This window comes from Leptodactylus fuscus, chromosome 4 (assembly GCF_031893055.1).
Source record: "Leptodactylus fuscus isolate aLepFus1 chromosome 4, aLepFus1.hap2, whole genome shotgun sequence".
Classification (NCBI taxonomy): Eukaryota; Metazoa; Chordata; class Amphibia; order Anura; family Leptodactylidae; genus Leptodactylus; species Leptodactylus fuscus.
Genome location: NC_134268.1, coordinates 168,573,881 through 168,599,066, shown reverse-complemented (window position 1 = coordinate 168,599,066; position 25,186 = coordinate 168,573,881). Strand labels below are relative to the sequence as shown.

Here is a 25,186-nt window from a genome sequence, read left to right as displayed (position 1 = left end):
CCAGAGGATGGACCTCCACCACAATCCTGAGAACAGGTGCCCCCTTTTCCCATCCAGAGACAATGTCAGGCCAAGCCCATGCACTGTTGCTGCATTCATTCTCTATGGGAGTGCTGAAATTGACAAGACACCTCCGCAGAGAATGAATGGAGCAGCAGGGTGCATACTGGGCCCGCCACTCCATCAGGAGGACTGAACCCCCATTCTCAGAACTGAACGGGGGAGCTGGACCCCACCAATTATATATAGGATAGAGAAGAACGTCAAATATTGTTACAACCCTACAGTAATAAAAGCAACAAAACTCTATGACAGCTTCCAAGTTTAGTGTAGTGTATGATTGTTTCAGTATTTCACTACACATATAACTAATGGCTGCTGCTTGGTCATTATACAATGTGCCTCATCCCCGCAGCCTGTGAAAATATTACAAATCAGCAGCTTCAATTAATCTGCCACATCATCTCTTTGTAGCAAATTTGGCAAAAAAATGATTATAGGTCATGAAGTCGGACCTATAAAGCACAGATGTGGCTTATTGCACAAACATCCTGAGTTCACAGACTCACATTGGGAGACGGCAGATACTACCTAGTATTTGTGGAGGCCACACAGCCCAGAAAAAAAAAAAGACAGGTTATTTTAGTAGAGGCATATATCATATATCTCAATATTGTATGTGGCATTTTACAAAGGCAGGAAACTAGTGAACAAGAAAACTGTATATTCTACAACTAAAATACTTCTTATGGCACTAGTACACGGTGTGACCATGTAGTCAATTGTGGTAGCTGAGGTAACTCATGTGTTGTATGAAGGGATATTGAACGCCAAAGCATGTAACAGCAATGGCAAGGAAGGATTTTTTGTTGTGCTGTCAATTGAACAGAAAAAAAATAAAAAAAAAAATACAGGTTTCCTATTATGATGGTGCTACTTGTGGGTTTGGCTAAAGTAGTAATTAATCCCCAAAAAATACTGGCTTAAAAAAAAATAAAAAATAAAATAAAAAGCAGATTTGCATCATACAGCGATATCGTAAAAGTGGGTTCTTCATGGAACGTATGGGAATGACAAATGGAGAACTGTCCGATGGTTTGGTTCTAATACTATTGCTTGATGGCAAGTTATTAAATATACAATAAAATCAATTAAAACAAGATCTATAAAAATTTCTATTGAATAAATAATTGCTGAGTGATCATTCTGTGCCATATTACAATTGAGACCGCCTGCTTTAGACCCTATACAGTATTTACAGTGCTAATAATTTATGAGGTGCATGTACAGTATTCTGGAAATGTTTTCACGCTCTGATGGTCTGATATTTATATCGGGTACATTCACACACGTTACATACACCCTCACGCATGATTCAACAACATTCTTCTTCTCGACGCGGTTTTATAGGGAGGTTTCGGCATCCACGTATTTTCGGAAACTGTCATCTTCGAGGGTGATTTTCACACTAACTGGTTTGTCAGGACTGAAAAGAATAAGCACATGTTCAATATTAATACTAAGAAAACTTCCGTAACAAAAAAAGCGTCTATAAACGGTTAATAAAATAAAGCGTATGAGCACAGATCATATCCTTATCCTCCACACACACACACACACACAACAAATGGCGCACTTAATGCATCACAGTAAGCAGAAAGCCAATGCATTTGCTAGGGAAGACAACGCCGCTGTCCCTGTCTGTGGTTTGGGTTTGTCTCACTAGTTTCATTAAAAGGTATCCATAACATCCTAAAGAATTATTCATTCCAAATTTTTGGCAACCTGTTGGTGAAGCCTCTTTCCTTCACCTATGGCAGGGTATTACAGCCGCACAGACCGCTCTATGCCTAGCGTGTACTGTAGAGTTATTTTCCTGTACAAGAGGATTTATGGCCACAGAAGTCATGAATATTAATAACACTATTATGATAGCCGACAATGAGGATGTACCCCAGGGGTCGGACCACTTTTTGCTCAAGCTTTGCAAATGATCTACGTAAATTATCTTGTGTATGTTCCTGAAAGAGAAAAATAGCCAAAGCACTCCATATATCATGTAGGTGTTATAACTAAAGCCAGCCGAGTGAAATACATGAATGACATAACATGCTGCAATAAGAATAGGCATCAGTATAACAAGAATACATATGGAAAGTGAAATAGAAATTCATTTACACAGACAGTTGGCAGCGTGTGCAAATACCTGGTGTGATGGGATGATACAGATTTCGCAGTATGGAAAATTGAGTTGCCCTTTTTTCAGCCACAGGCAGACATATATATATAGAATTCCTAGCTACAAACATTATAATACTTATACTGCACTGGCCCAGTCTTCGTTTTCATCCTGTTTCCCTAAGGCTAGTGTAAGACTGCCATCATAGGACTATTTTACATCCACATTAGGACAAGACACTGATCCTTCATCTGTTCTGACCTGAAGTTATATCACCATATGATTCTCTGCTGAAGTATGGATCAGTGTGGCTGTGGGAATATTTACAATGACACAAAGCCATACTAGAGATCATCACCTTCCTCAGATAGGAGGAACATATGATTTTAAATGTTGTCTAAGTGGCTTTCAAACTACTCATACTTTGCATAGTTAAAGAGAACCTTTCATCAGATTGGGCACAGGCAGTTCTATATACTGCTGGAAAGCCGACAGTGTGCTGAACGCCCCCTCCCCTCCTGATAATACTTTTCTATGGATGAGCACTGTGAGCAGACAGAGGAGGCGTTCCTCCCCGCTCACACTGTACAGCGCGATAGGTGCTACTGTGCAGAAGGACGTTCCTGACTGTCAGAAACGCCCTTCTGACTGTAAAGCGCTACGGTATGGGGACCAATAGCACTTTACCCGGGGCACAGATCGGGAAAGCCGACAGTGTGCTGAATTCAGCACACTGTCGGCTTTCCAGCAGTATATGGAACTGCCTGTGCCCAATCTGATGAAAGGTCCTCTTTAAAGGTTTTGTATGATGGAAACAAAAATCTGATAAACTGCATAACTGGAAAGAAAAAAAAAAAAAGTCCTAGAAAGTTATATCTACAGCTAATGAACATGTGATAAAGATTTGTTAGGTGAGAGGAACACTTGTCATGCAGATTATGTTACTGTCTATAGCAGGGGTGGGCAATTAATTTTCCCATGGGGCCACATGAGAAATTGAAACTGTTCTAGAGGGCCATGCCCGCCACTGCAAATTTAGCTCCACCCACTTCTATGCTGACTCCGCCCATTCTCAATCATTTTTCCATGTGCCCCCTACAAAGTATAATCCTCCTACAGTCACCCTAACATTATACACCCCCACATTATAATGTTCCCCTCCAAATGTCCCACAGTATTAAGTCCCTCTCCTGGTGCCCCAGTTTATACTAGAGGGGGACATTAAACAGTGGGGATAGTTGGAGGTGAACATTAAACTGGGTGCAAAGAGAGGCAGACATGTCCCCCTCCAGCTACCCCCCACGGTTTAATATGCTCCTCCAGCTGCCCCTTAATGTCCCCCCCTCCACCTACCCCCTAGTTTAAGGTCATCCTCCATCTGCCCCCTAGTTTAATGCCCCTCTCCATCTGCCTTCAGTGTAACTGCCCCAAGTTCCCTCCTCTTACTCACACATACTGTCTCTTCTCTCCTTATCTTCCTTCAGTCTCCATTCCCGGCAGCTTGTTCTTTCTGTGTAACAGCAACCACACTGCCCTGTGTGACTCCGCCCACTAACGAGTCTTAGCCTATCCTAGTGAGTTAAAGGACCTGTGATTATGTCATCACAGGTTCTTTAGCGGACTTCCTATTCAGCATCTACTTTTATCCCACTAGCTATACGGGCTGGACAGAACCAGTCAGAGGGCCGGATGTGGCCCACGGGCCGTATATTGCCCAGGTCTGGTCTACAGGGTTAAGGCCCCAGGAAGCGGGCTACAGCAAAAAAGCACTGTGGGAAAAATTCTATAAAAACACATCACTGATTTTCCCACAGCACTTTTCACAGAAAGTCCGCAGAGGAACTTTCTGCCTCCAATATACCTACTGGGTGAACCACTGGCGTTTCTGTAGGTACAATTAACATGCTGCGATTTTGAAAATCACAGCATTTCTGCTGTGCGTATTTTTCTGCAATGTGTGGATGGAATTCTCTAGAATCACTAACCACTTTGTAGTGACCGTAAAACGCATGCATTTACGTCACGGAGGACCCCGGATTAAAATAGGTTTTCCATAGACAATTGGCTGTTAACAAATGTAACAAACAGATGTATTTCCTTTCAATAACTTCATGCGAGAACAAACAGGTACTCTGCATGCTGAGAGTCATTGTGTCTAGGATGTAGGACACCGAGGGACATGTATAAAGTTTCCTATAGATTAAATAAAGGTAATAGACCTTACATTATAGAATATTGTATTGGGGCTATTTATCAAGTAATTTACATGCCTGCAATACAGGATTTTACAAAACTTTAAAAGGGGTTTCCAGGATTTAGGTCATCAATATCAGCTCACTGGTGGTCCAACTCCTAGTACTCCCATAGATCAGCAAACTAAAGGGATCATGGCACTACCGTACATTATCTGGTGGCAGTGAATGGTACTGCAGCTTTCTCCCATTGACTTGAATAAGAGCTGCAGCACCGTTCACAGCCTCTACACAGTGTACAGAGCTGTGTCTGCTGCACCAATCAGCTCATTGGTGGAGGTGCTGGGAGTTGAACACATAGCCATCAAAATTACATTGATGACCTATCGTAAGCATACACCATAATTATTACAAAAAAATACCCCTTTAAAGCTTCTCTCTCTATTTTAAGGAGGATCTGTCAAGCTCTCCTGACATGTCTGTTTCAGGAAATACTTGGTATCACCTAAGTATTCATCATGAAACAATCGTGATCCTCAAATTATTCATATACTTCGAGTTCTAATGAAAGATTCCCCAGGAAGTTTATACCATATCAGAAGAGATTACCAGAGATTACCACAGGATTTAACAAGATCCTCAGCCAGTCCTGTTTATAGATGTCCCTCTATGTTCTTCAATAAACTGTTTCACTTACCCATACTTTACATCACTGACAAAAAATGAAGATTTTACATTACTTTGACAACCTGCCAGAGACAATTTGGTGTTAGCCCAACTGCAGGGGTCAAAATTAAGACTAATTACATTAGGTCAATAGGAACCAAACCGGTCAATAATACATGTATGTATACACTGTAACTGTCTTATGTGATACTTCATAATGTAAAATCTTGTCCAAACCAGTATCATCCTTCATTTATTGTTCTTCATCTTTATCAGATATACTCCTGTATGTAAACTTTGTCAATTGTTTCAAAAATATTTCATTAAAAGGGTTTTCTGGGCCAAGGATAAGTCATCAATACCAGATCAGAGGGGCCCAATACCAGAAACCCACACCAATTTGTGACAGACCCGCACAGTTCTGATATTAATGACTTATCTTTAGAATACACATTAATATTTGTAGCCTGGAAAGCCCCTTTAAAATGGGTTGGCCAAATTCTAAGTATTTACTCTAAAGTCCCTCAACTATTTATAGTGTTGCATACATCCATATAAGACATCATATTAACCTCGCCTCTCAGAAGAAAGGCCCTGGGTTCCCACCTATCGGCTACATAAATATGATTCAATTGTATGACCACTTTCTAAGTTGTCCCTGGACTGGTCCTCTTCCACACAGGTGCTGAATGGTAACGGAATTCTTACTGCGCCCGCACAGAAGAGGATCAGTCTAAGTATAGCCATGAAAGCAATCAGGTGGGTGAATTACATGACTGTCTATCTTGCACCTTATGGATGCCATGTTCTAGGCTTGCTGTACTTTATAGACCATAGATGGGGAGGGCAAGGGTAATGTATGATGTGACACACCAATACAATAATAATTTAGGGCTCTACGTAAATATTTTTAGAAAGTGACCAACCCCTTTAAATAAGGTGTGTCTAAATAATCCACAGAATGAACACTACTCCATAACTGGGCAGTCACACGCTATACTTTCAATGCAATGTGCATGCAGAGAAGCAGGTTTTGTGACTACGTCTTCAGTAGTCAAATATAGTTAGTTATACTAAATCATAAAAGGCATAAAAAAGCAGCAAAATATGAATTAAAAGTATTGCACATTATATATATATATATATATATATATATATATATATATATATATATATGACTTCTATATGAACTACCCCGAAGTGCTATTAGACAATGGATACGTGAACTGGTGATAGCTACCTCTGGTTAGACTTGGTTACTTTGGCATTTTCGGGGTTCATTGAGAGAGCCTTCCACTGAGCAGTTTTTGCCATCTCATCTGATATGTTTACAACTGATGGGTCAAGGCTAGAGAATAAACATAGGTTGTGGTTAGTAGCCGCTTCTGCAAAAGCATTAATGTAGAAGTATGTGGCAGCAAAATGCAGGCAAATGCCAGAAAATTATTATGCAAAAATAAAACCATTGCTTAGTAGTTAGTCAACCTGAATGTCGGAACTTTCCAATGAAGTTACTTGAATTTTATGATTGCATCATCAAAGGAAGTCAAGCCGTAGAAAACGTGTAGTCAGAATTATTAGACAAGGCCAATGTTGTTGCAAGTTGGACATTTCGGTCCCAATGGGCTTCCTCGGCATACGTGTAGTGAGGCCAAGCAGCTGAAAACGTGTGCCTGTGCTCCCAGTCTAATAAATCTACTGCCTGTCAATAATAAAAGTTAAGTAACTTCATTTGTTGTGTATTAACATTAGGCTACAAGGGCTACAAGGATCATCACTCCTTAAAGAGGACCTTTCACCATTTTGCACACAGGCAGTTCTATATACTGCCGGAAAGCTGACAGTGCGCTGACTTCAGCGCACTGTCGGCTTTCCCGATATGGGCCCGGTGTGAAAAGCTTACGGCCCGGTACCGTAGCTCTTCTATGGTCAGAAGGGCGTTTCTGACAGTTAGCCAGAGACGTCCTTCACAGCACAGCCAATCGCGCTGTGCTGTGAGAGCCGGGAGGAACGCCTCCTCCCTCCCTGATGATGCTTGTCTATGGACGAGTACTGCGAGCAGAGGGAGGGGGCGTTCCTCCCCGCTCCACAGCACAGCGCGATTGGCTGTGCTGTGAAGAAGGACGTCTCTGGCTAATGGTCAGAAACGCCCTTCTGACCATAGAAGAGCTACGGTACCGGGCCGTAAGCTCTTCACACCGGGCCCACATCGGGAAAGCCGACAGTGTGCTGAATTCAGCGCACTGTCAGCTTTCCGGCAGTATATAGAACTGCCTGTGTGCAAAATGGTGAAAGGTCCTCTTTAAGGAGTGATGATCCCATTAATTTCTACTTAATGAACCATAGGGCCCCATCTATGAAAGAAGTGTAAAAGCTGGCACGACGTCAGGTCTCTGCCTCCACAGCATTTGGTGATCTGCACAAAACCATATCAATTGGAATCTGCTTACTGGGAAATAAACATGCACATGATATGAAACGTTCGCATAAAAAGCTGGATAATACAAAGAATGTCCTCCGCCTGTTACCTTGGAAATGAGAACAGGTCTCTACTTTTCTAGGGTGAACTCATTTGTGTGGGATGCTATAAACAGAATTCAGAGACAATATGGCAGCAGAATGAAAAGGGATGATCAATGAACAACTAGAAGTTGTAGTAATATCAGCCATCTTTAGATAAAACAAAGACTTCACCACCCGCCAAGTCACAATAAGCTCATGACACTGACAGTTCACAACTCCATAGGAAAGAGAATTTTACCCACATTGTGAATGGCCATTGTTAAAACAAATTGTCTATATACTCCCTCTACACTGCCATGCATGTTACTACCTAGGGCCTAGAAAGAAATATTAAAACACATACATGCTCACTATATCATCACAGTAGTAAAGAATGCTTTAGAAAGTTTTAATAACTCCTTTGTTGTATGCAAATTATTTTTCAAGTCTCCGCTAGCAATGTCTTTGATAGAATAATAAGCTGCGATCTTGGCAGCAATCTCTCCCATCCTGGCTTCATTGGCATCACTGACGCCTCCAGCGTCATCCACTGATTCCTTGCAAAATCAAATCAAGTGCACCACCACCCCTAAAAACAGCATTGTCTTAAAGGGGACATTTGAGTCCCAAGGGTATTACATTATTAGACACCAAGCAGCTGACGGGGCTGAAAGCTGTATACATGGTAAATGGCAGGAACTGCAGCTTGACGATAATGTAGTGAATCCGAGCATAGGTGCACATCCCCACCACTGTCACTTTGGTGTATACTGTAGCAGTGGCCCCAGGGGAAATAGAGTAGAGCTGCTTATGGCCATATACAGCCTCGGAAACCCGGAGGAAGCCAGATCAGTGCGGGACCCAGGGGTCAGACCCCCATTGATCAGATATTGACGGCCTATCTTGTGGACAGATCATCTGTATCTAATACCCCAGAGTCTTGGACAATTACTTTAACTTGTAGAAAATACTACATAGTAAAACTTACTGGCACCAAAACCGGTTTTTATTTGCAGTCTTACTAATAAAATACATGCTCACAAGAATAACCTCATTTCATACCTGTATTTCAAGCTCTTTACAGGAATCTGAAGAAGGTTCCTGCCCTCGTAGGCAAGCTGCACACTTTCACGGTCCTCTGCTTGGAGCATTCGTTCAGCTTCCTAAAAAACCAGGGACATAGAAGTCACCACAGGACAGAGCACTGACATAACATACAATTTAACCAGAATGAGATTTGCATCACAATGTTTCAGTTTGCCTATCATGGCCTATTTTGACATGCTTTCAGCCAAAATTGCAAAAAAACACATGCTTAAAAGAACATGGACATTAAAATAGGTAAAACATCTAAAACATACAATACTCAAAGCAACCACGGAAGAATCACTACTTATAGGCTCATAGTATACAAAGCAGGTTAAATAGATCACAAGAGTCATTCAGAAAGAGATTTGTGCCAATATTGAAATTAAATTATTTGGCTAGTGGCTCCAAACACCAGGGAACAGTTATACCATAAGCAACTCAAAAAGCTGGGGTATTTGTGGTTTATTATAACCCCCCCCCCCCCCCCCCATGCCCTGGACTAGTTCCTATTCTTCTAAATATAGCAAATATGATCTTCCATGAAACCACTTTATGCTTTCAAGTCGCCTGTCTGGTTCAAAGCACAAAGTACCATAGCTGCTTATTTTCACTTGCAGCCCATTAAATGGGTTGTACCGTGAATAAAACGGATCCCCTATCCCCTTATCCACATGAACCATGACAATAAGCGCCCAGAGTCTCCCTGTTGGAATGGAGCGGTGGTTGCATAAGCATGCTGTCTCACATTCAATATTTTGGGACTGCCACAAGCAGTCAGAGAAAAACTTCCAGCTACAGGTGCCAAGCACAACTGTCCATCAATTTAACCAGGGGGATTAGGGATAAATTGACATATATATACACACAATATAATTGAAAACGTGTTTTTTTTTTTTAATAAATATTATATTAAAATTATTAAATATAATAATGATTATTGTAATATATAATATTATATATTAGTCTGTTCTTTAAAGTAAATAAATGACCCTACTAATAAAAGATGCATTTGTCAATGCCAGCTATACACTATTGCACGCATATAATAATCTCTAGATGCATTATCATATGCATGGCAAATTTTCCCAATGAATCAAGTAAACAGAATGAAAAAAAAAACTATGGTCTGAAAGTCGCCTTATGTAGTGCATTTACGTACAAAGAAAGCTGCCAAAGCTGGGCACCATTTTTATCAAAGGCTTTCGCCATTTTGTTCCCTACAATAAGGAGGAGTGGTCTACAAATCACACCCTGCTACTACTTTTCTGCACAATAGGTACTATGTACGGTACTTGTTGATTATTACACCACGTGCTGCATTAAAATCTCATATTTTCATACTTGGCATGTACATTAAAATTAGTAAATAAGCATCACTGCACCTATGTGAAACTTAATACAAATACAGCTTACCCAGAAACCAACAGGCACCTCAAAATAACACTAAAGTCACATTTATCATGGCAAACTACAATAATCTGCATTTTCAATGGAAAACACATTAAGGATGCAAGTTAATTGATCCATCTCTAGATAGCAGAATACGTCTGTGCACCTCACACTTTACAAGGCCATCCATGTTACATACCTCATGTGAATCATCTTCAATCTTCTCGTTTTGTAAAGGAGAAATGAAGAGGAAGGTCAAAGCCAAATCACTCCTTTGCAAAACTAATACAATGAGCTGAGCATACCTACAGTATATGCAGCAAGCTAGAAAGCACAATAACCTAAGGAATTCAAGCTAACCTTTCCGAGACACGTCCAAGTTCTAGCACACACAACGACTTTCACAATCTAACGTTCTAGACACATACCTCCTTCTCTTGTTTCTTCTTATCATCCTCTTTCTTTTTCTTACTTTCAGGCATCAGATCATCCAGCCAGCTCAATTCACGCTTGGTAAAACAGAAATCTAACAGTTTGCGGATAAATACCAGTGCGAGAACCTTAAAGACAAGAATATAATTTGTGATCATTATAAATCTTCTTTAAGAAAACCATTGAAAACCATTTCAATAATTCTTGAAAGCAACATTTACCATCATGGGGAAGACAACAGCCGCCTGAGATGCTTTGATCACCCATAATAGCACAAGACAGGTGAGCTGTATAACCGTGAACACATGGACTTTCCAGAGGGGGACATAACGGAGATAGATAAGGTCTGGCTGATGTTTGGCAGGCATCCCGAACAGTTTGATACGGTCAAAAAACTGCAAGGCACAGGTTGAAAGATTGGTTTAGAGTTTAGCAGAAAAAGAAAAGAGGACTTAGACATAACTGAACCTTATCAGATGATTTATTCTGCTAAGTACAGTATGGCAGAGAGAAGATGAGTTACGATGTATAGATTTGATGAAAAATTTCTTGGTGAGAATCAGAGTAAATTCTGACATGACTCCTAAGGGCTCATTCACACAGGCAAGTGGGGGTGGATTTTGGCGCTAAATCCACGTCAGAATCCGCCCCCTCACAATAGAGGTCTATGCAGACCACTAGCTTCCTTTTTTCCGTGAGAGGTATGTTGCCGCTCATGGAAAAAAAGAAGTGAGTTGCCCTTTCTTCAGGCGGATTCTGCGGCTGATTCAGCCCCGGCGTCCGCCTCGCGGCAGCACCCTCCGGTCTGGGCCCATTCGTTTGGGCCCACTCCGCAGTGGGAAGCTGCGATAGCCGCAGCAGGTGCATTTTGGTCCTATTCGGACATGGCTTCCCACATCAAAATCAGGACCAAAATACGCCATCCCGTGCACTTCCTGATGACCCTGCTCATGCAAAGTCATTGATAATTTTCCCTGTATCAGTGTGTAAAGAGAATGTGTCTCTTAGGATTTACACAGATGACCTGATCAAATCTATCTATCTATCTATCTATCTATCTATCTATCTATCTATCTATCTATCACAAAGCTACGCTTCTTCTCTCTCTTGGATTGGGTAGCAGAAATTATATAGTAGATTCACTTTTTATGGCTATAATGGGACCTAGATGTTACTGTTGCATTTTGACATAAGTAGTAATGACACATAAGGCATAAAACACTTTACCAATCTGGTACATTTCCAGTGCACATACCCATTGCAGCCAATGTGACAACATCACTGCTGCCAAGTAGACAAGGACCATCAAATAGGGTAGTGGTAATAGAGTTGGCAATTCAACGGCAAGTATTGCTTATTTTATGCCCAATTTGTGCTAACCTCAAACAACCCCTTTAAACACAACGGCAGAAGGAGCATAGAGCATTCCAGGAACTACTGACAGAGGAACAGAAGCTTCACAAAATTACTGTACATCAACAATGCTGTTAACTCTTAAAGAAGATGCTTTGTAAAGGACTTGGTTTATATAGACTATATTGCAGAAAATAAGCACATCCATGTACAGGATTGGGGGAGGGAAGGAGGACTAACCTGGATACCCTTTAGTGAGGAAGCGCCCATATACAGGAACACGCCATACAGAACCGGCATTGGAATAAACTGGAAACACATACATTATATCATTGTATTAGTTGAATACATCTATTTTTTACTTGTCAAAAGCAGTTAACACAACATATTGAGACCATGAAATCTTGAAAACTTTAAGCCGTCTTATGTGCACTGGTATAATCACATCTCCTCATAACACGTGATATAGCCATGTAAGACACTCAGATTTTTTTCTTTTTATGGAGATTGTGAGCCCCACATAGGGATCACAATGTACTTTTTTTTCTCCTACCAGTATGTCTTATAGAATGGGAGGAAATCCATGCAAACATGGGGAGAACATACAAACTCCTTGCAGATGTTGTTCCTGGTGGGATTCAAACCCAGGACTCAAGCGCTGCAAGGTTGCAGTGCTAACCACTGAGCCACAGTGTTGCCCCGACATTTGTTAAGCCGTCAATACTTGTGTGCCTCTTCTTACCTTCAATACAGAGGTCATGAATACAGACAGTCCCATCAGAACAAAGATCAGAAGACCTGTCACTCGCTGCTCTCTGATGCCCAGGAATTTTGGCTGTTCTCCTGGAGCAGAACATTCAGATTCTACTTTTAAGCTGTTAACATGGCTGATGGACAGAACAGTTGCAGCTACAAACCAGGGTAAGCCCATGATTGAACAGATGCCCAGCATGATCGCGACCATGAACAAGTCAAGATGATAGCCGCACCCTTTCTGGAAAACCAAACAGCATACAGAACCCATCAGAGACAGTATTCCTAAGACATCGAGCTGCCACATCATCACGATAAAATGTAGCGTGTGACAAAAATGTTAGGGCCCAATGTATTGTAACTTGCATTCAATCTATCTAATTGAAAAAGGTCGCCTTGGCCCTCACAGACGGGCTTACACTATTTAATCAAACTGTTAGCCAAGAACCTAGTTTTTATGTATTTTTATGTAGGATTTAACAGTAATGCTCTTGGTGCAACTTTTTCTGTTCAAATTTCTATCACAGCCAGGGCAACTTGCTCCTGCATAGTCCATATTGTTTGCAAGCGCCGACTGCTTTTGTCCATTTGTTCTATGTAATAATCACTAACTATGGACCAGCCATATTAGTATGATACGCAACAAGGTTACAGTAGCTTAACATCTACTAGGGCAGTGTGGTACTGTTTTTGGAATCCAATACATCTAAGTCATTTGGACGTCATACATCCAACCTATGAGATAAATACCTTTAGCTTGTGTTCCTTCCGGTTAATAATGACAGCAGTGATTTGCTGATCCATGAAGATAAGAATAGTGCACAGCAAGGCTGGGATGGCAGCAGCTAGTAATGTCCACCATGGATTTTTCCCAAGGGGATCTATGATCCATCCTCTGTCTTTTAGAGTGGGCTTAATAAGGAAAAATCATCATTTGTAATAAAGAGAAAGGAAACAAGCTACTACATATAATGTATTGAAGATGCAATGACTCTTATTGTAAAGTAGAAAATGTGATTTATTTACCTCAAACTTTTCAGGAACGTGGAGCTTTGGTGATGGAACACCCACAAGGTAATCGATGAGGACCATAATGACTATAGTCAGGAAGACGGCAAAATCACTAATTGTAGAACGTACCTAATGGAAACATAGTTATAAATTCGCTATATAATCGCTTAAATTGTAATCCTTATGAAAGTCATCAGTTTACAGGCAATACACACAGGGAAGGGAGCTGACTTAGCCATTCTGGCTAGACTACTCCATCTTTTAGCTTTTTCTGAGATTCCTTTTACACAGTGACCTTTGGATCTCCTAAGACGTATCATGCCTTATCATGACCATGTCATAGTTTTACTGTATATAGTATTTTGATTGAATGGTTTTGACTTGAACAAAACCCTGTTTTGATTGAATTTCATTATGTGATGTACATTTTCTCTCTGCCCTCTTTATGTACCCACCCGTCTTTTTTGTTTTGCTACTGCAGTATCTTCTTTACTACTTACAAATTACGGATCTGTCTTTAAGGGATACTATCACTGGATAACCTTTTTTTTCCTCAATAACACATAGGAATAGCCTTAAGAAAGACTATTCGTCTCCTACCTTAAGTTGTCTTCTCTGTGCCGCCGTTCGGTAGAAAACCAGCTTTTCTTCAGTATGCAAATTAGTTCTCTTGCAGCACTGGGGGTGGGCCCCAGCACTCAAACAGCACTGGAGCGTCCCCAATGCTGCAAGAGAACTCTCCAGCGCCGCCTCCATCATCTTCAGGAACCCACCTCTCTGCACGTCTTCTTCTGTCCTCAATTTTCAATTATCTAGGCCTTGGGCAGAGCAGACTGCGCATGCCCGGGCCTCAAGTAAATGGCCGCTTACACAGCTTACAATGTAAGCGGCCATTTTCTTGTGGCCCGGGCATGCGCAGTCGGCTCTGCCCGAGGCCTAGATAATTGAAAACCCGGGACAGAAGAAGACGCGCAGAGAGGCGGGTTCCTGAAGGAGATGGAGGCGTCACTGGAGAGTTCTCTTTCATCATTGGGGATGTCCCCAGTGCTGCGTGGGAGCTCATTTGCATACCAAAGAATACCCGGTTTTCTACCGAATGGCGGCGTGGAGAAGACAACTAAAGGTAGGAGACGAATAGCCTTTCTTAAGGTCATTCTGACGAGTTATCGAGAACAAAAAAAAAAAAGGGGTATCCAATGATAGTATCCCCATAAGGTGGCTGAGGAATTTCTCATTTCTCAATTTGACAGGCTGCAAGTCACAACTCAACCACTGGGTGGCAATATATTCACATATAGTACAGATATTTTGTGACAGGATATCACAAAAACATGTTTTAGAAAGCTGGTCATCTCATGATACACATATTTGGTCTTGTCTAGCCAGGATGTAAGGTAAAGAAGAACAGAAATGTATTCAAATCAACCATGCTTATAGGGTAACGTGTAGTTACTAAAATGCTGACAATTGTGTATTTTATGCAGAATATCGGTTTTCTTACTGCTACAGCGGTGGTTCACCCATGTACCCATGACAACTGTTGCAAGATAAAGCAGTTATTACAATGGTGTAAAAACATGCCATACACATTACACTAGGTTCACACTCCTATTCAGCTCTCTGTCGTTCGGGTCATGTCTGTTCAGTTACCCGCGGAACCCATTGACTATAATGGGGTCGACCTTGCAGGAATTTTCTCTCCGACGATTTGAAGATGGTCCTACAGCGACTCCAATACAGATAAGAACCTAGCCTTAGATAAGTGTTCGCTAAAACCACTCAACCATCTACGTTTCTGGACTCTTCTCCAATGGCAGATTTGAGGGGCAAAAGGGCTAAGCAAGCTGGATTTCAATATACCTGATTGTTTTGTTCTTAAGGTCTGGCAGCAGTTTATTTCCCTCCCCCATTGAAAACATATGTGCACTGCACTAACTTCAGCTTGCATGTGTAAGGGGACACCATAAGGTTACCCACTTTCTGAACGAATGTGTGGCTGTCATCTACTTAAGGTTAAGGGTCACCGTAATTTATATACATATATGCAATCCAAATGAATTAGTTAATTTCTATAAAATTTAAAAAAAAAAAAAAAAAAAAAAAAAAACACAAGCAAAAAGTCTGTTATTACCTTGGTTGGAAAATAATTCTTAGTCTTGAATTGTTTCAGGAAGGATGAAAGGAAGAATGTTGTGAAAAATAAGATGACACACCAGAAGAAAACATCTGGTATATATGGACCATGTTCACCACAAGCTGTCCCCTCAAATGAACCATGATGTGCGATACAATCCTAGGAGGAATGGACATCAAAATGTATAAATAAAAAAAAATCTGAAAAAGGGTTTTGTGTGTCGCCCCTGTTGATCCTCCCAAACCACAGACATTGCCGAATGGGGGTGACAAATCTAGTCTAGACAATTCCATCCTGTCCAAAAGATGCGGGCACTGGAGGGTTGTATGTATTCAACTCTTGTTCTACAAATAGGTGGTAATCCTTTACTTTATCAAAAAGATCAGGGGTATGGCAGCAATCACATGATGTACATCATTTTACATTTTGTACAAGGTGACGGGTCCTCTTTAAAGGAATCTTCCAATAGTCTGGTGGGGGTCCAACCTCTAATATGATCACTGAACTCAAGAACTCAAGTCCCTTTTAGCAGTGCCAAAGATATGAATGGAGGATCTGTGCTCATGCTCAGACTGTTGCTCCATTTAAATAGGGATACAGAGGTCCCCATTTTGCATTTGGTGATTCTTTATTAGGACACACAGGGAGAATCAACATGCAAAGTCTTCTGTTAAATTTAGGAGACTACAGGAAAGCAGATCTGCCCTTGTAATCTATAGGCTAGCGAATCAAGTAACAAGATCTGCTCATTGCTATCCACCCTAGTATAATGTTATCAGACTGACTACACAATACATTTGTATGCACACTTACAGAGACTGTCAGATTACTCCAGGGTACTTCGCTGGCAGTAATATTTTTCGTCTTCCACACAGATAGGGTATGATTGCTGGGCATGGATGGCTCTGCGCAGACACACCTGGATGACAAAGAAAGGTAGATGTGGGGTTATATTTTTTTCATATTGAACTACAGTATTACTATTGGACAGGCAGAACAATCCTGAGTATCACCCCCTCCCCATAGTACACTTCTTTTTCACTCCCTTTGAGTCTAGGGCAGACTGTTTTCCAACTTTGTTTGCTGGAAGGAGAAGTACAGCAGCCCTAAGATGGCAATAGACATATAACAAAAGTCAGCCAGTACTGGCCAACTAACTCAGCCAATTGCCCCCTGACAGCAGATTCAAGGGTGGCATCAGGTGGCATGTGGGATATGTCCAATGCTTTTCCAGATCTGAACAATCTAAACTTTAAACCTTAATGAGAGTTCTAACATATTAACATAGATTGTAACATTGAAGAACGGCCGTCAGACAGGCCAAAGAACCTAGGGAAAAAGCACATAAAGTCTAACAAGTATTTTGCAAAAGGAAATCCTGCCAATGGGTGGGAGTGTGTTGTTTTCCCGGCCATACATTAAATCTACAATGATTTATGTGACTTGAGGCACTGGGTTCATTCACAGCACAAGAATGTGTAATCGATGTCACACAAGCCATAAACTCCGCGCATGACCAAAAGTCTGGACTAAAATAAAATACTTACGAGTATTTTGTAAGCAACTCAATATCGTTGTGCATATTAAAAGCATATTTTTCTCCTAAATGGTAGAGTTTCTCCAATGCTTCATAAATAAATATAATACAAATAAGAGCAGCAAATGCTTCTTCTGTAAACCGCGTGATGTAGCAGACTAGACTACTTGCATCTGTGGCCACCAGCAGTAAGCACAAGAAGGCTGTCCACAGACCAATGCTGGTTCGTAGGGACAGATAGGACAGGCCATAGTCCCTAGAAGGAAAAAAAAACAAACATGATCACAAAATATCCCATGACATCTCAGAATAAAAACTGAAAAAAAAAATCTGTATAAAATCCAAGGCCATGTAGTCAGGAAAAAGTTGGCGTTGGAAAATGAATTACTAACTTTAGCTTTAAAATAAAATGATTATTTTCAATGATGTACAATTATTAAAGGGGTTTTCCAGGCAGAAAATCTTTTTCTGCCTGGAAAACAGCCCCGAGATCGATTATCTGTATGGAGCCACTTTCGGAGCCTATCCTGTAAACAATACAAGGGCAAAAGGAGAAGCCTCATCCGCTGTAGTTCAGCTCCCATGAACTTCAAATGGAGCTGAGCAGAAGTTAAGGCCCTAGGGCTGTTGGGACAGCTCTGTACAGATGATCGGTCTAGGGGGAGGGGTATGTGTCAGCCTCCTATCGATCATAGAATTATGGCCTATACTAAGGATAGTCCATAAATAAATAACAGACAAACCCTTCAAATTAGTTCATTTGGTTTAGTTCTGGGGTAAAAAAAAAAAAAGTTTTAAATTTCGCAAGGTGACAAGGCTTCCTCACTGTAAGGACTATGAATCTGTGGAATAGCCTACCCCTGAAGCTGATCACAGCAGTAACAGCTGATGCCTTTTCAGAGAAAAATAGCATTTATGGTTATGGAAAGAAAACTTATTTCCTTCACTTGTCCCTTCAGTCACGCCCTTTGCCGTTCCCTTGGTAGAACTTGGTGGACACAAGTCTTGCTTCAACCGTACTATGTAAATTTGTTCCTCTTGCGTAAAGCCTCATTATTTTAATAAACGTCTGAGAATTTCCTGAAAACCTGTATTTAAAGTTAATTCCCTTAAGAACTGTATGGTTTTACTCATTGACAAAACAATGCAGGGAAACTGGTTTGTGAAGAAGAACACTGAGTCATACACACTTGCAGAATTTAAACAGGATCTTCTCAAACACCAAGACGGGTCCGGTGCTTCCCAATATCGTGAGAGGTTGTCCAGCAAAGAGAGAGTAGGCAATGCCCGTTAATGATGCTCCAAAAAGAGACTCTATTGCACTCTGAGAAAAACAAAAGGAAAATTATGTTGTGTATATAGTAAAAGCCTGACACACAGCGGTAACAAAAAAACCCCATAAACAACAAATCCAACCACAATTCAAGCTAGACAAAATACACAAGTGTCAACCTGAAAACAAGACAAATACTCTTTTTTGTTCTGAACTACAGATCACAAAATACCACAATTAAATATAATACATGAAAGAAATAATACATGAAAGAATTTAAGGTAATTTTATACTACAAGTTGGCTAATACCTCACCATCAGTTTTCTATTATTTTTAGTTTTTCTTAGCTCTGATCTGGAGACATTTTTAATATTTTACCAACTACATGAAATACACAACAGAAAACATTTGTCTCACAACAACCTAACAAATTACTATATGTATTTCAACTTTTTACATCTCAGTCTCCTTCACTTATGAGCTGCGTCTACACAACTGAAGGCACCTACTAAGATTGTGCATAAAATTACCTTATGGCTGGCACATAGATCACATTTTCTGTTAAGATTTTGACTTTTTTTCTTTTTTTTTTTTAATCCAGTCCTTCTCATACCAATAAATTTAACAAGTCTTTACCATGAAAACATATCATGGGTGTCACTACTTGACTATACATACCCTTACTGTATAGCACTATTAGAATTTCAGGCTATCACATATCACCATAAGCTATCCATAAATTCAGCAGTATGAGAATCATGAGCTCACTGTATATAAATGTATCACATTACAGTTAATAGTGATACAGCAGTTTGTATTCTCCTTTCTGATAAGTGCAACTTCCCAGCATGCAAGTGCAGCTCTCCACCTCATGTGGCGGGACGTCTGGACAACCCTCCTGGCCACTTTCACACAATCAGTATTTGTAATCCCAAACCATATTTAGGTTGAGGCCCCACGTTGCAAAAACGCAGCTTTTTTTGTTGTTGTTGCAGATCTGTTTGCAGTTTTTGGAGCCAAGGCCAGGCGTGGATTGAGCAGAAGGAAGGTGTATAAGGCCTAGTTCACATGGGGCAGTGGGGGCGTATTTTGGTCCCGATTTTGACACGGGAAGCCACGTCAGAATAGAACCAAAATATGCCTGGTGCGACTGTTGTGGCTTCCCGCTTCGGAGTAGGCCCAAATGAATGGGCCCAGACCGGAGCGTGCAGCCGCAAGGCGGACGCTGCAGTTCAATCAGCCGCGGAATCCGCTTGAAGAAAAGGCAGCTCGCTTTTTTTTCCCCGTGAGCGGGAACAAACCGCTCATGGAAAAAAAGGAAGCTGGTGGTCTGCATAGACCTCTATTGTGAGGGGGTGGATTCTGACGTGGATTTAGCGCCAAAATCCGCCTCCTCTTGCCCCGTGTGAATGAGCCCTAAGAGCATCCTTTGTATTTCCCATTCCTTTTGTAGCCAATCTTGACTTTGGCTCAAGAAAATGCAGCAAAATCTGTAACAAAAAACAAAAAAACAACTGCGTTTCTGTAACTTAAGGCCTCAGCCTAAAGCTCACCACCATTTATAAACCTTCATACATACAACTCAATGTGAAATCCTTGTGTTCCTATCTGTCACTTTTAGGGCAGGCCCTATTCATATCTGTTAGGGAAAGGGAAATATCAGAATGGAACCAAACATCGGCTTGCACACTCAGTCATATGCGTGAAGGAAAGAGGAAAGATTTGCACAAATACTGACTATGAGGAAGTAGCCTTAATATAAGCAACTGATTTTGCTGTGGTTTTTTTTTTTTTTTAATAAAAAAAAGCCAAAGTCAATAATGGCTACAAAAGAAATGAAAAATATCTAGAAGTCTCTTATACTTAACGCTGCAAAATCCTCAACAAAACCTCAAAAGCCAAGGCCACACGTTGTGGAAATGCAGCTTTTTTTGTTACAGATTTTGCTGCGTTTTTTTGAGCCAAAGCCTGGAGTGTATTAAGCAGAAGATAGAAGTATAAGAACTTGCTATATATTTCTGATTTCTCTTGTAGCCATTCTTGGCTTTGGCTCAAAAAATTGCAACAATAAAAAAGCTGCATTTAAGCAACATGGGACCTTAGCCTAAACCAGATTTTGCACAGCCATAATATGGCATCTCTATTATAGCCATAATACCTAGACCACACAGCTCTACTTGAACTAGGTTCAACTAGGTGATCTACAGCTAAGAAAACGTGGGCGCATTATGTCCACTGTGTGTAGATAGCTTATACCTGAAACAAAAAGCTGTGTGGGGGAAAATACCTGTACAAGTTAGCTTATTAGTTAGAACAGAAATATCCAAAAAAAATTACACAATCCAAACAACAAACATGACCTGGTTGTAAAGAAATATTTCAAGAAAAACTTTGCCTGGTGTGGTACTCTCTGCAGATCGCTGTTGCCCCATTTCTTGTTTATGGACTCTCTGACGTCAGGGATAAAAAAAAAAACTTTTACCTTAAACCTTGCATCTTCTGTTCACTTGGTCTCCCCCAAACTGTGTCAGAGCTGTAAGCAGGGGGAAGGTCAAATACTGTGGGGTAGACTCTTTGGATCAAGCATGAACACGTGAGACAAATGCACAAGGACACCTTCCTGAGAAGGCCTAATAAAAAGCCTGGGCACTACCAATCTTTCTTTTGTACTCACTATTCTGTTTTGTGTGGCTTCTCCCAGAAGACCTCCAAAAGTGATTACAGGAGACATACAGGCACAGTATAGGAAAAGAACGGAGGCCAGGCACTGCAGGCTTAATGCATCCTTGAAGTCACTCAAGAAAAAAGGTGCTTTCCTTTTGATGTCAAGCATCAAACCACCAAAAAGCCTAAATAGGTGAGATGAAACTTGTCAAACTGTACACTGCAGGAGGCTAACTACTTGCTTAGTTATGCTTCTGCTTTCCTTTCTAATGGAGGAGATGTCTACCCATATGAATGATATTAACTACACCCTGGAACCCAAGGGTCTGATGTTCTGTATAACTTCAGGTCAGGAGATACTCCATCTTGGAAATATAGGATTCAACCAATGCAACACAAAGTTATATTCAATGCGTCCCACACAAGAGAAGGAGGCCTTCGATATAACAGTGCAAAACATAAGAAAAGAGTATAACCCGAGTGAAGTCTCCAGTTATGGTAACCCTTGCTGATGGTTGCCAACCCTCTAGGGTATCCCTTCTCCTATGGGAGGTGAGCAGGTAATTTTAATATGGGTATACGTCTCCATAAGTCTTGCTTGCTTTCCTCATTTCACACCATTAGTTTAGCATTTTTGGGATGTCACTGTATTTAAAACCGGCAAAAGCCACAGTATTCCCACAATTTACTATACTGACTGCAAAAAGGAAAATATATGCAACATGAAATTACACAATATTACACAACATGCAAGAGTTGCCAATGAGTATCATGGAAGCTATTAAGTAACAAAATGCATCAAAACCATACAACGTGTTCACCGGAAAAGTCATGTGATGTTCTGAGAAGGAATAATACAGAAAAAGTCTTCCTACAGCTTACTATAGGCAGCCAAACCCACCATTTTTAGGAGGGGCTGGTCAATTATCTTACATGTATGGGGGGCTCCCCAACCACGTGAGCCTTTTGTTATCAGTTTAGCAAAGCCAAAAGCTTACTCCCGTGGAAGACACAAGTGTACATGCACATACACGTGTACAAGGGTATTTGTAGTGGAATACGCTATAGATAGTATAGCGGAGGGTGAGATACTCAGCAGAATTCACATCCACAATCTGATGTACCTGAATATTTACGGTTATTCTAACTGTTCCTCATTGTAATCTAATGTATAGTGTTTAGTATAGGACAATCCAATTTGTCCTAAGTGAATTCTTATGAATTCTTAAGATGTCTAGATAGATAAATGCTGCTGCCATTCTGATGCTGAATAGATCCTTCATGGGCTCTCCACACATAGGAAGTGACCACCCAGCTAAAGACTGGACCACACCTGAGGCTACGGAGTGGTCATGACTCATTTCCTATGTGTGGAGAGGTCAGGATCGCTTTTTTTTTCATGCCATTCTGATCCTTCTTTAAAAAACACTAACTGGTCAGACAACCCTTTAAAAATGAAACCTTGCTTTTTTTTTTTTTTTTTTTAATTTCCCTGTCAGAAGTGAAAAACGCTTTTCTGTAACTCTGGTTGTCCATTTTATTCCTTTAAAAACAAGCCATGACCTTTTCCCATTGACATAGTTTTTATGGCAAACAACATGTGCCCTTTGTGAAGCAGAATATACAAAATGTGCAGAAGAACCTGAAAAGCTTGTTTCCTAAACTGGGAAGAACCAACTAAGCTCCATTAGAAATACTTAATGGAGACTTTCAGAATAGTAAAGTCTCAAAGAAAAGACCATTTCCGCCATCTTATTTTTACCCTTGTCTTTTCCACCCTCCCGCTATTAAAGTAATAAGTACAATTTTGTACTTAATGCCAAAACCTGAGAGACTCTTGTTATGGGTTTACTTGACGGTCATTACATAGAAATGCTGGAAAGGAAAACCTTCCTGCCATAATATCAACTGAGAAAAATCAGTTTGGAAGAATGGAAAATTCTGAATATCCATTACCCTTGGGTCTAGTGCTCTCAATGTAACGGATGGCATAGCATCTTTTATGTGTAGACATATTTTGTATATTGTGTGCTGAATTTTTGCATTTTGTTATAATAGTTCCATCAATTCTTTATATTTGCTTATTATTGGCACTAGATACATTATACACACTTCTTGACACCAGTTATAACTACTGCAATAGAAAAATCCTATGGGGTTTCTCAAATAGGGCCACAATTAAAACAGAAGGCTAACGCTCACTTCTCCTGTGATGGGATTGGGAACCAGCACGTATTTGAGAAATCCTTAACGCATTGACTCCTCACACTAGGACAACACACAATGGTAGTAAGGTATCTGAAGAGAAGCAGGTTATAGATACACACCTTCCAGTTCTCTGAAGCTCAGGGCCAGCATGATGCTGCTCCTCCTTTATCGTCTCACCTGTTGGGGTAGAACCATTTGGTATAGTTGGGATCTTGCGCTTTTCCTAAAGGAGCACAGAGAAAAAGGTCAACTGGTGCTCACAGCAAATATATGGAAAAATATACACAAAGGATGATGTTCTAAAACCATAACAATATGATTGACTAGAAAATAGACTTTCAGATACAGTACATGAAGAAACCGGAAAATTAAATCTTTTGCTTTCTATAACATTTTTATTTCAAAATCCTAATTTAGAATGAGGAAAATATTTCAGTTCCAAGATGGCAGAGAACAGAGAGTTCCTACCTGTGAAGGAACACTTTTGGGTGGCTCAATACGAATGGATGGATCCCACTCTCCTGGAGGTAGGACTGTTACTTGGTCTAAAAATTCATCTATCCCTGCAAGTAGATCATTTCTATCTTTTGCCTTGTAGGCTACATCATGGAATATCTGTAACAGATGGACACAAATGGTCAGACTTGTTCAAGTACTTAGAGGTAAAGAACACCATAGAAATTCATGAAGTTATGTCCTTAGAAGAGTTAAAAACACATTCAGTTTTTTATTACGCAGTTTTTCAATCCTAAACCTAAATCCGCAACGGTTTTTGGAAAATGTAGTGTGCCCGCAGCACGTATTTTTTCACAAGGTGTGGATGGGAAGCTGTGACTGTAAAACGCTGTGTGGGGGCCTGAACATAAAGGGGTTGGCCACTTTCAGACCAATATTGACAAACAAATGTACAATAAAAAGATATACAATTTTCCAATATACTTTCTGTATCAATTCCTCACAGTTTTCTAGATTTCGGCTTGCTGTCATTCATTCTGTTAGGGCTAGTTCACACGTGGGCAAAGGGGAGGTTTTTGACAGCGGAATTCGCTTCAAAAACCTCTCCTTTAACATGGTGGTCTATGTAGACCACTAGCTTTTTTTTTTCCTCCTAGCGTTTTCCGCCTGAAGAAGCGACATGACCTTTCTTCAGGCGGAAAACGCCTGAAGAATTGCATAGAAGTGAATGGGAGGCGAAAACCGTGCGGTAAAAAACCGCGCGGTTTTTTGCACACAAAACCGCGCGTTTTTTTGCAAAAAACCGCGCGGTTTTCGCCTGCAGTTTCTATAGCACATATAGGAAAAAAAAAACCTAGCGAAAACCGCTAGTGAAAACCGCGTCAAAAACCTCGTCAAAAACCACGTGGAATGCAAAAAACAGCGTCAAAAAAACTCCTCGAGGTTTTTTACCTCGCACAAATAAGCTAGGCGGTTTTCACGTGTGAACTGACCCTTACTTCTAGAGGATAAAACTCTGACCATGGTCATGTGATTTACGGTCCATGGTCATGTGATGAGCACACAGGTGCACAGCTGATTACCAGGCAGATGTCTGATTATTGTGCTGTGACTATAACGAGCGGCAGCTGTGTACTCATCACATGACCATGGACCGTAAATCACATGACCATGGTCAGAGTTTTATCCTCTAGAAGTAACAGAATGAATGACAGCAAGCCGAAATCTGGAAAACCATGAGGAATTGATACAGAAAGTATATTGGAAAATTGTACATCTTTTTCTTGTACACTTGTTTGTCAATATTGGTCTAAAAGTGGCCAACCCCTTTAATGGTGTAGAGCAGAT

General features: G+C 40.6%; 1 protein-coding gene across 16 annotated transcripts in view; it reads right to left on the bottom strand.

The window, feature by feature from the left end:
• Window positions 1–624: 624 nt before the first annotated feature.
• Window positions 625–25,186, bottom strand: part of SLC4A7 (solute carrier family 4 member 7) — a 111,942-nt gene continuing 87,380 nt past the window's right edge. For 9 of the 16 annotated variants that reach the window (XM_075271348.1, XM_075271349.1, XM_075271354.1 and 6 more), the window contains 17 exons: window positions 23,852–23,998; window positions 23,503–23,606; window positions 21,186–21,360; window positions 18,428–18,561; window positions 17,248–17,493; window positions 16,514–16,619; window positions 15,698–15,859; window positions 13,582–13,695; window positions 13,306–13,467; window positions 12,545–12,796; window positions 12,043–12,111; window positions 10,671–10,844; window positions 10,446–10,577; window positions 10,217–10,237; window positions 8,602–8,702; window positions 6,278–6,385; window positions 625–1,486 (listed from right to left, as the gene is read on the bottom strand). In XM_075271348.1, coding sequence (XP_075127449.1) covers window positions 1,405–1,486; window positions 6,278–6,385; window positions 8,602–8,702; window positions 10,217–10,237; window positions 10,446–10,577; window positions 10,671–10,844; window positions 12,043–12,111; window positions 12,545–12,796; window positions 13,306–13,467; window positions 13,582–13,695; window positions 15,698–15,859; window positions 16,514–16,619; window positions 17,248–17,493; window positions 18,428–18,561; window positions 21,186–21,360; window positions 23,503–23,606; window positions 23,852–23,998 — 2,289 coding nt within the window. In that variant the 3' untranslated portion in view covers window positions 625–1,404. The remainder of the gene's footprint in view (window positions 1,487–6,277; window positions 6,386–8,601; window positions 8,703–10,216; window positions 10,238–10,445; window positions 10,578–10,670; window positions 10,845–12,042; window positions 12,112–12,544; window positions 12,797–13,305; window positions 13,468–13,581; window positions 13,696–15,697; window positions 15,860–16,513; window positions 16,620–17,247; window positions 17,494–18,427; window positions 18,562–21,185; window positions 21,361–23,502; window positions 23,607–23,851; window positions 23,999–25,186) is intronic. The other 7 variants (XM_075271352.1, XM_075271353.1, XM_075271355.1 and 4 more) reach the window with 1 other exon arrangement.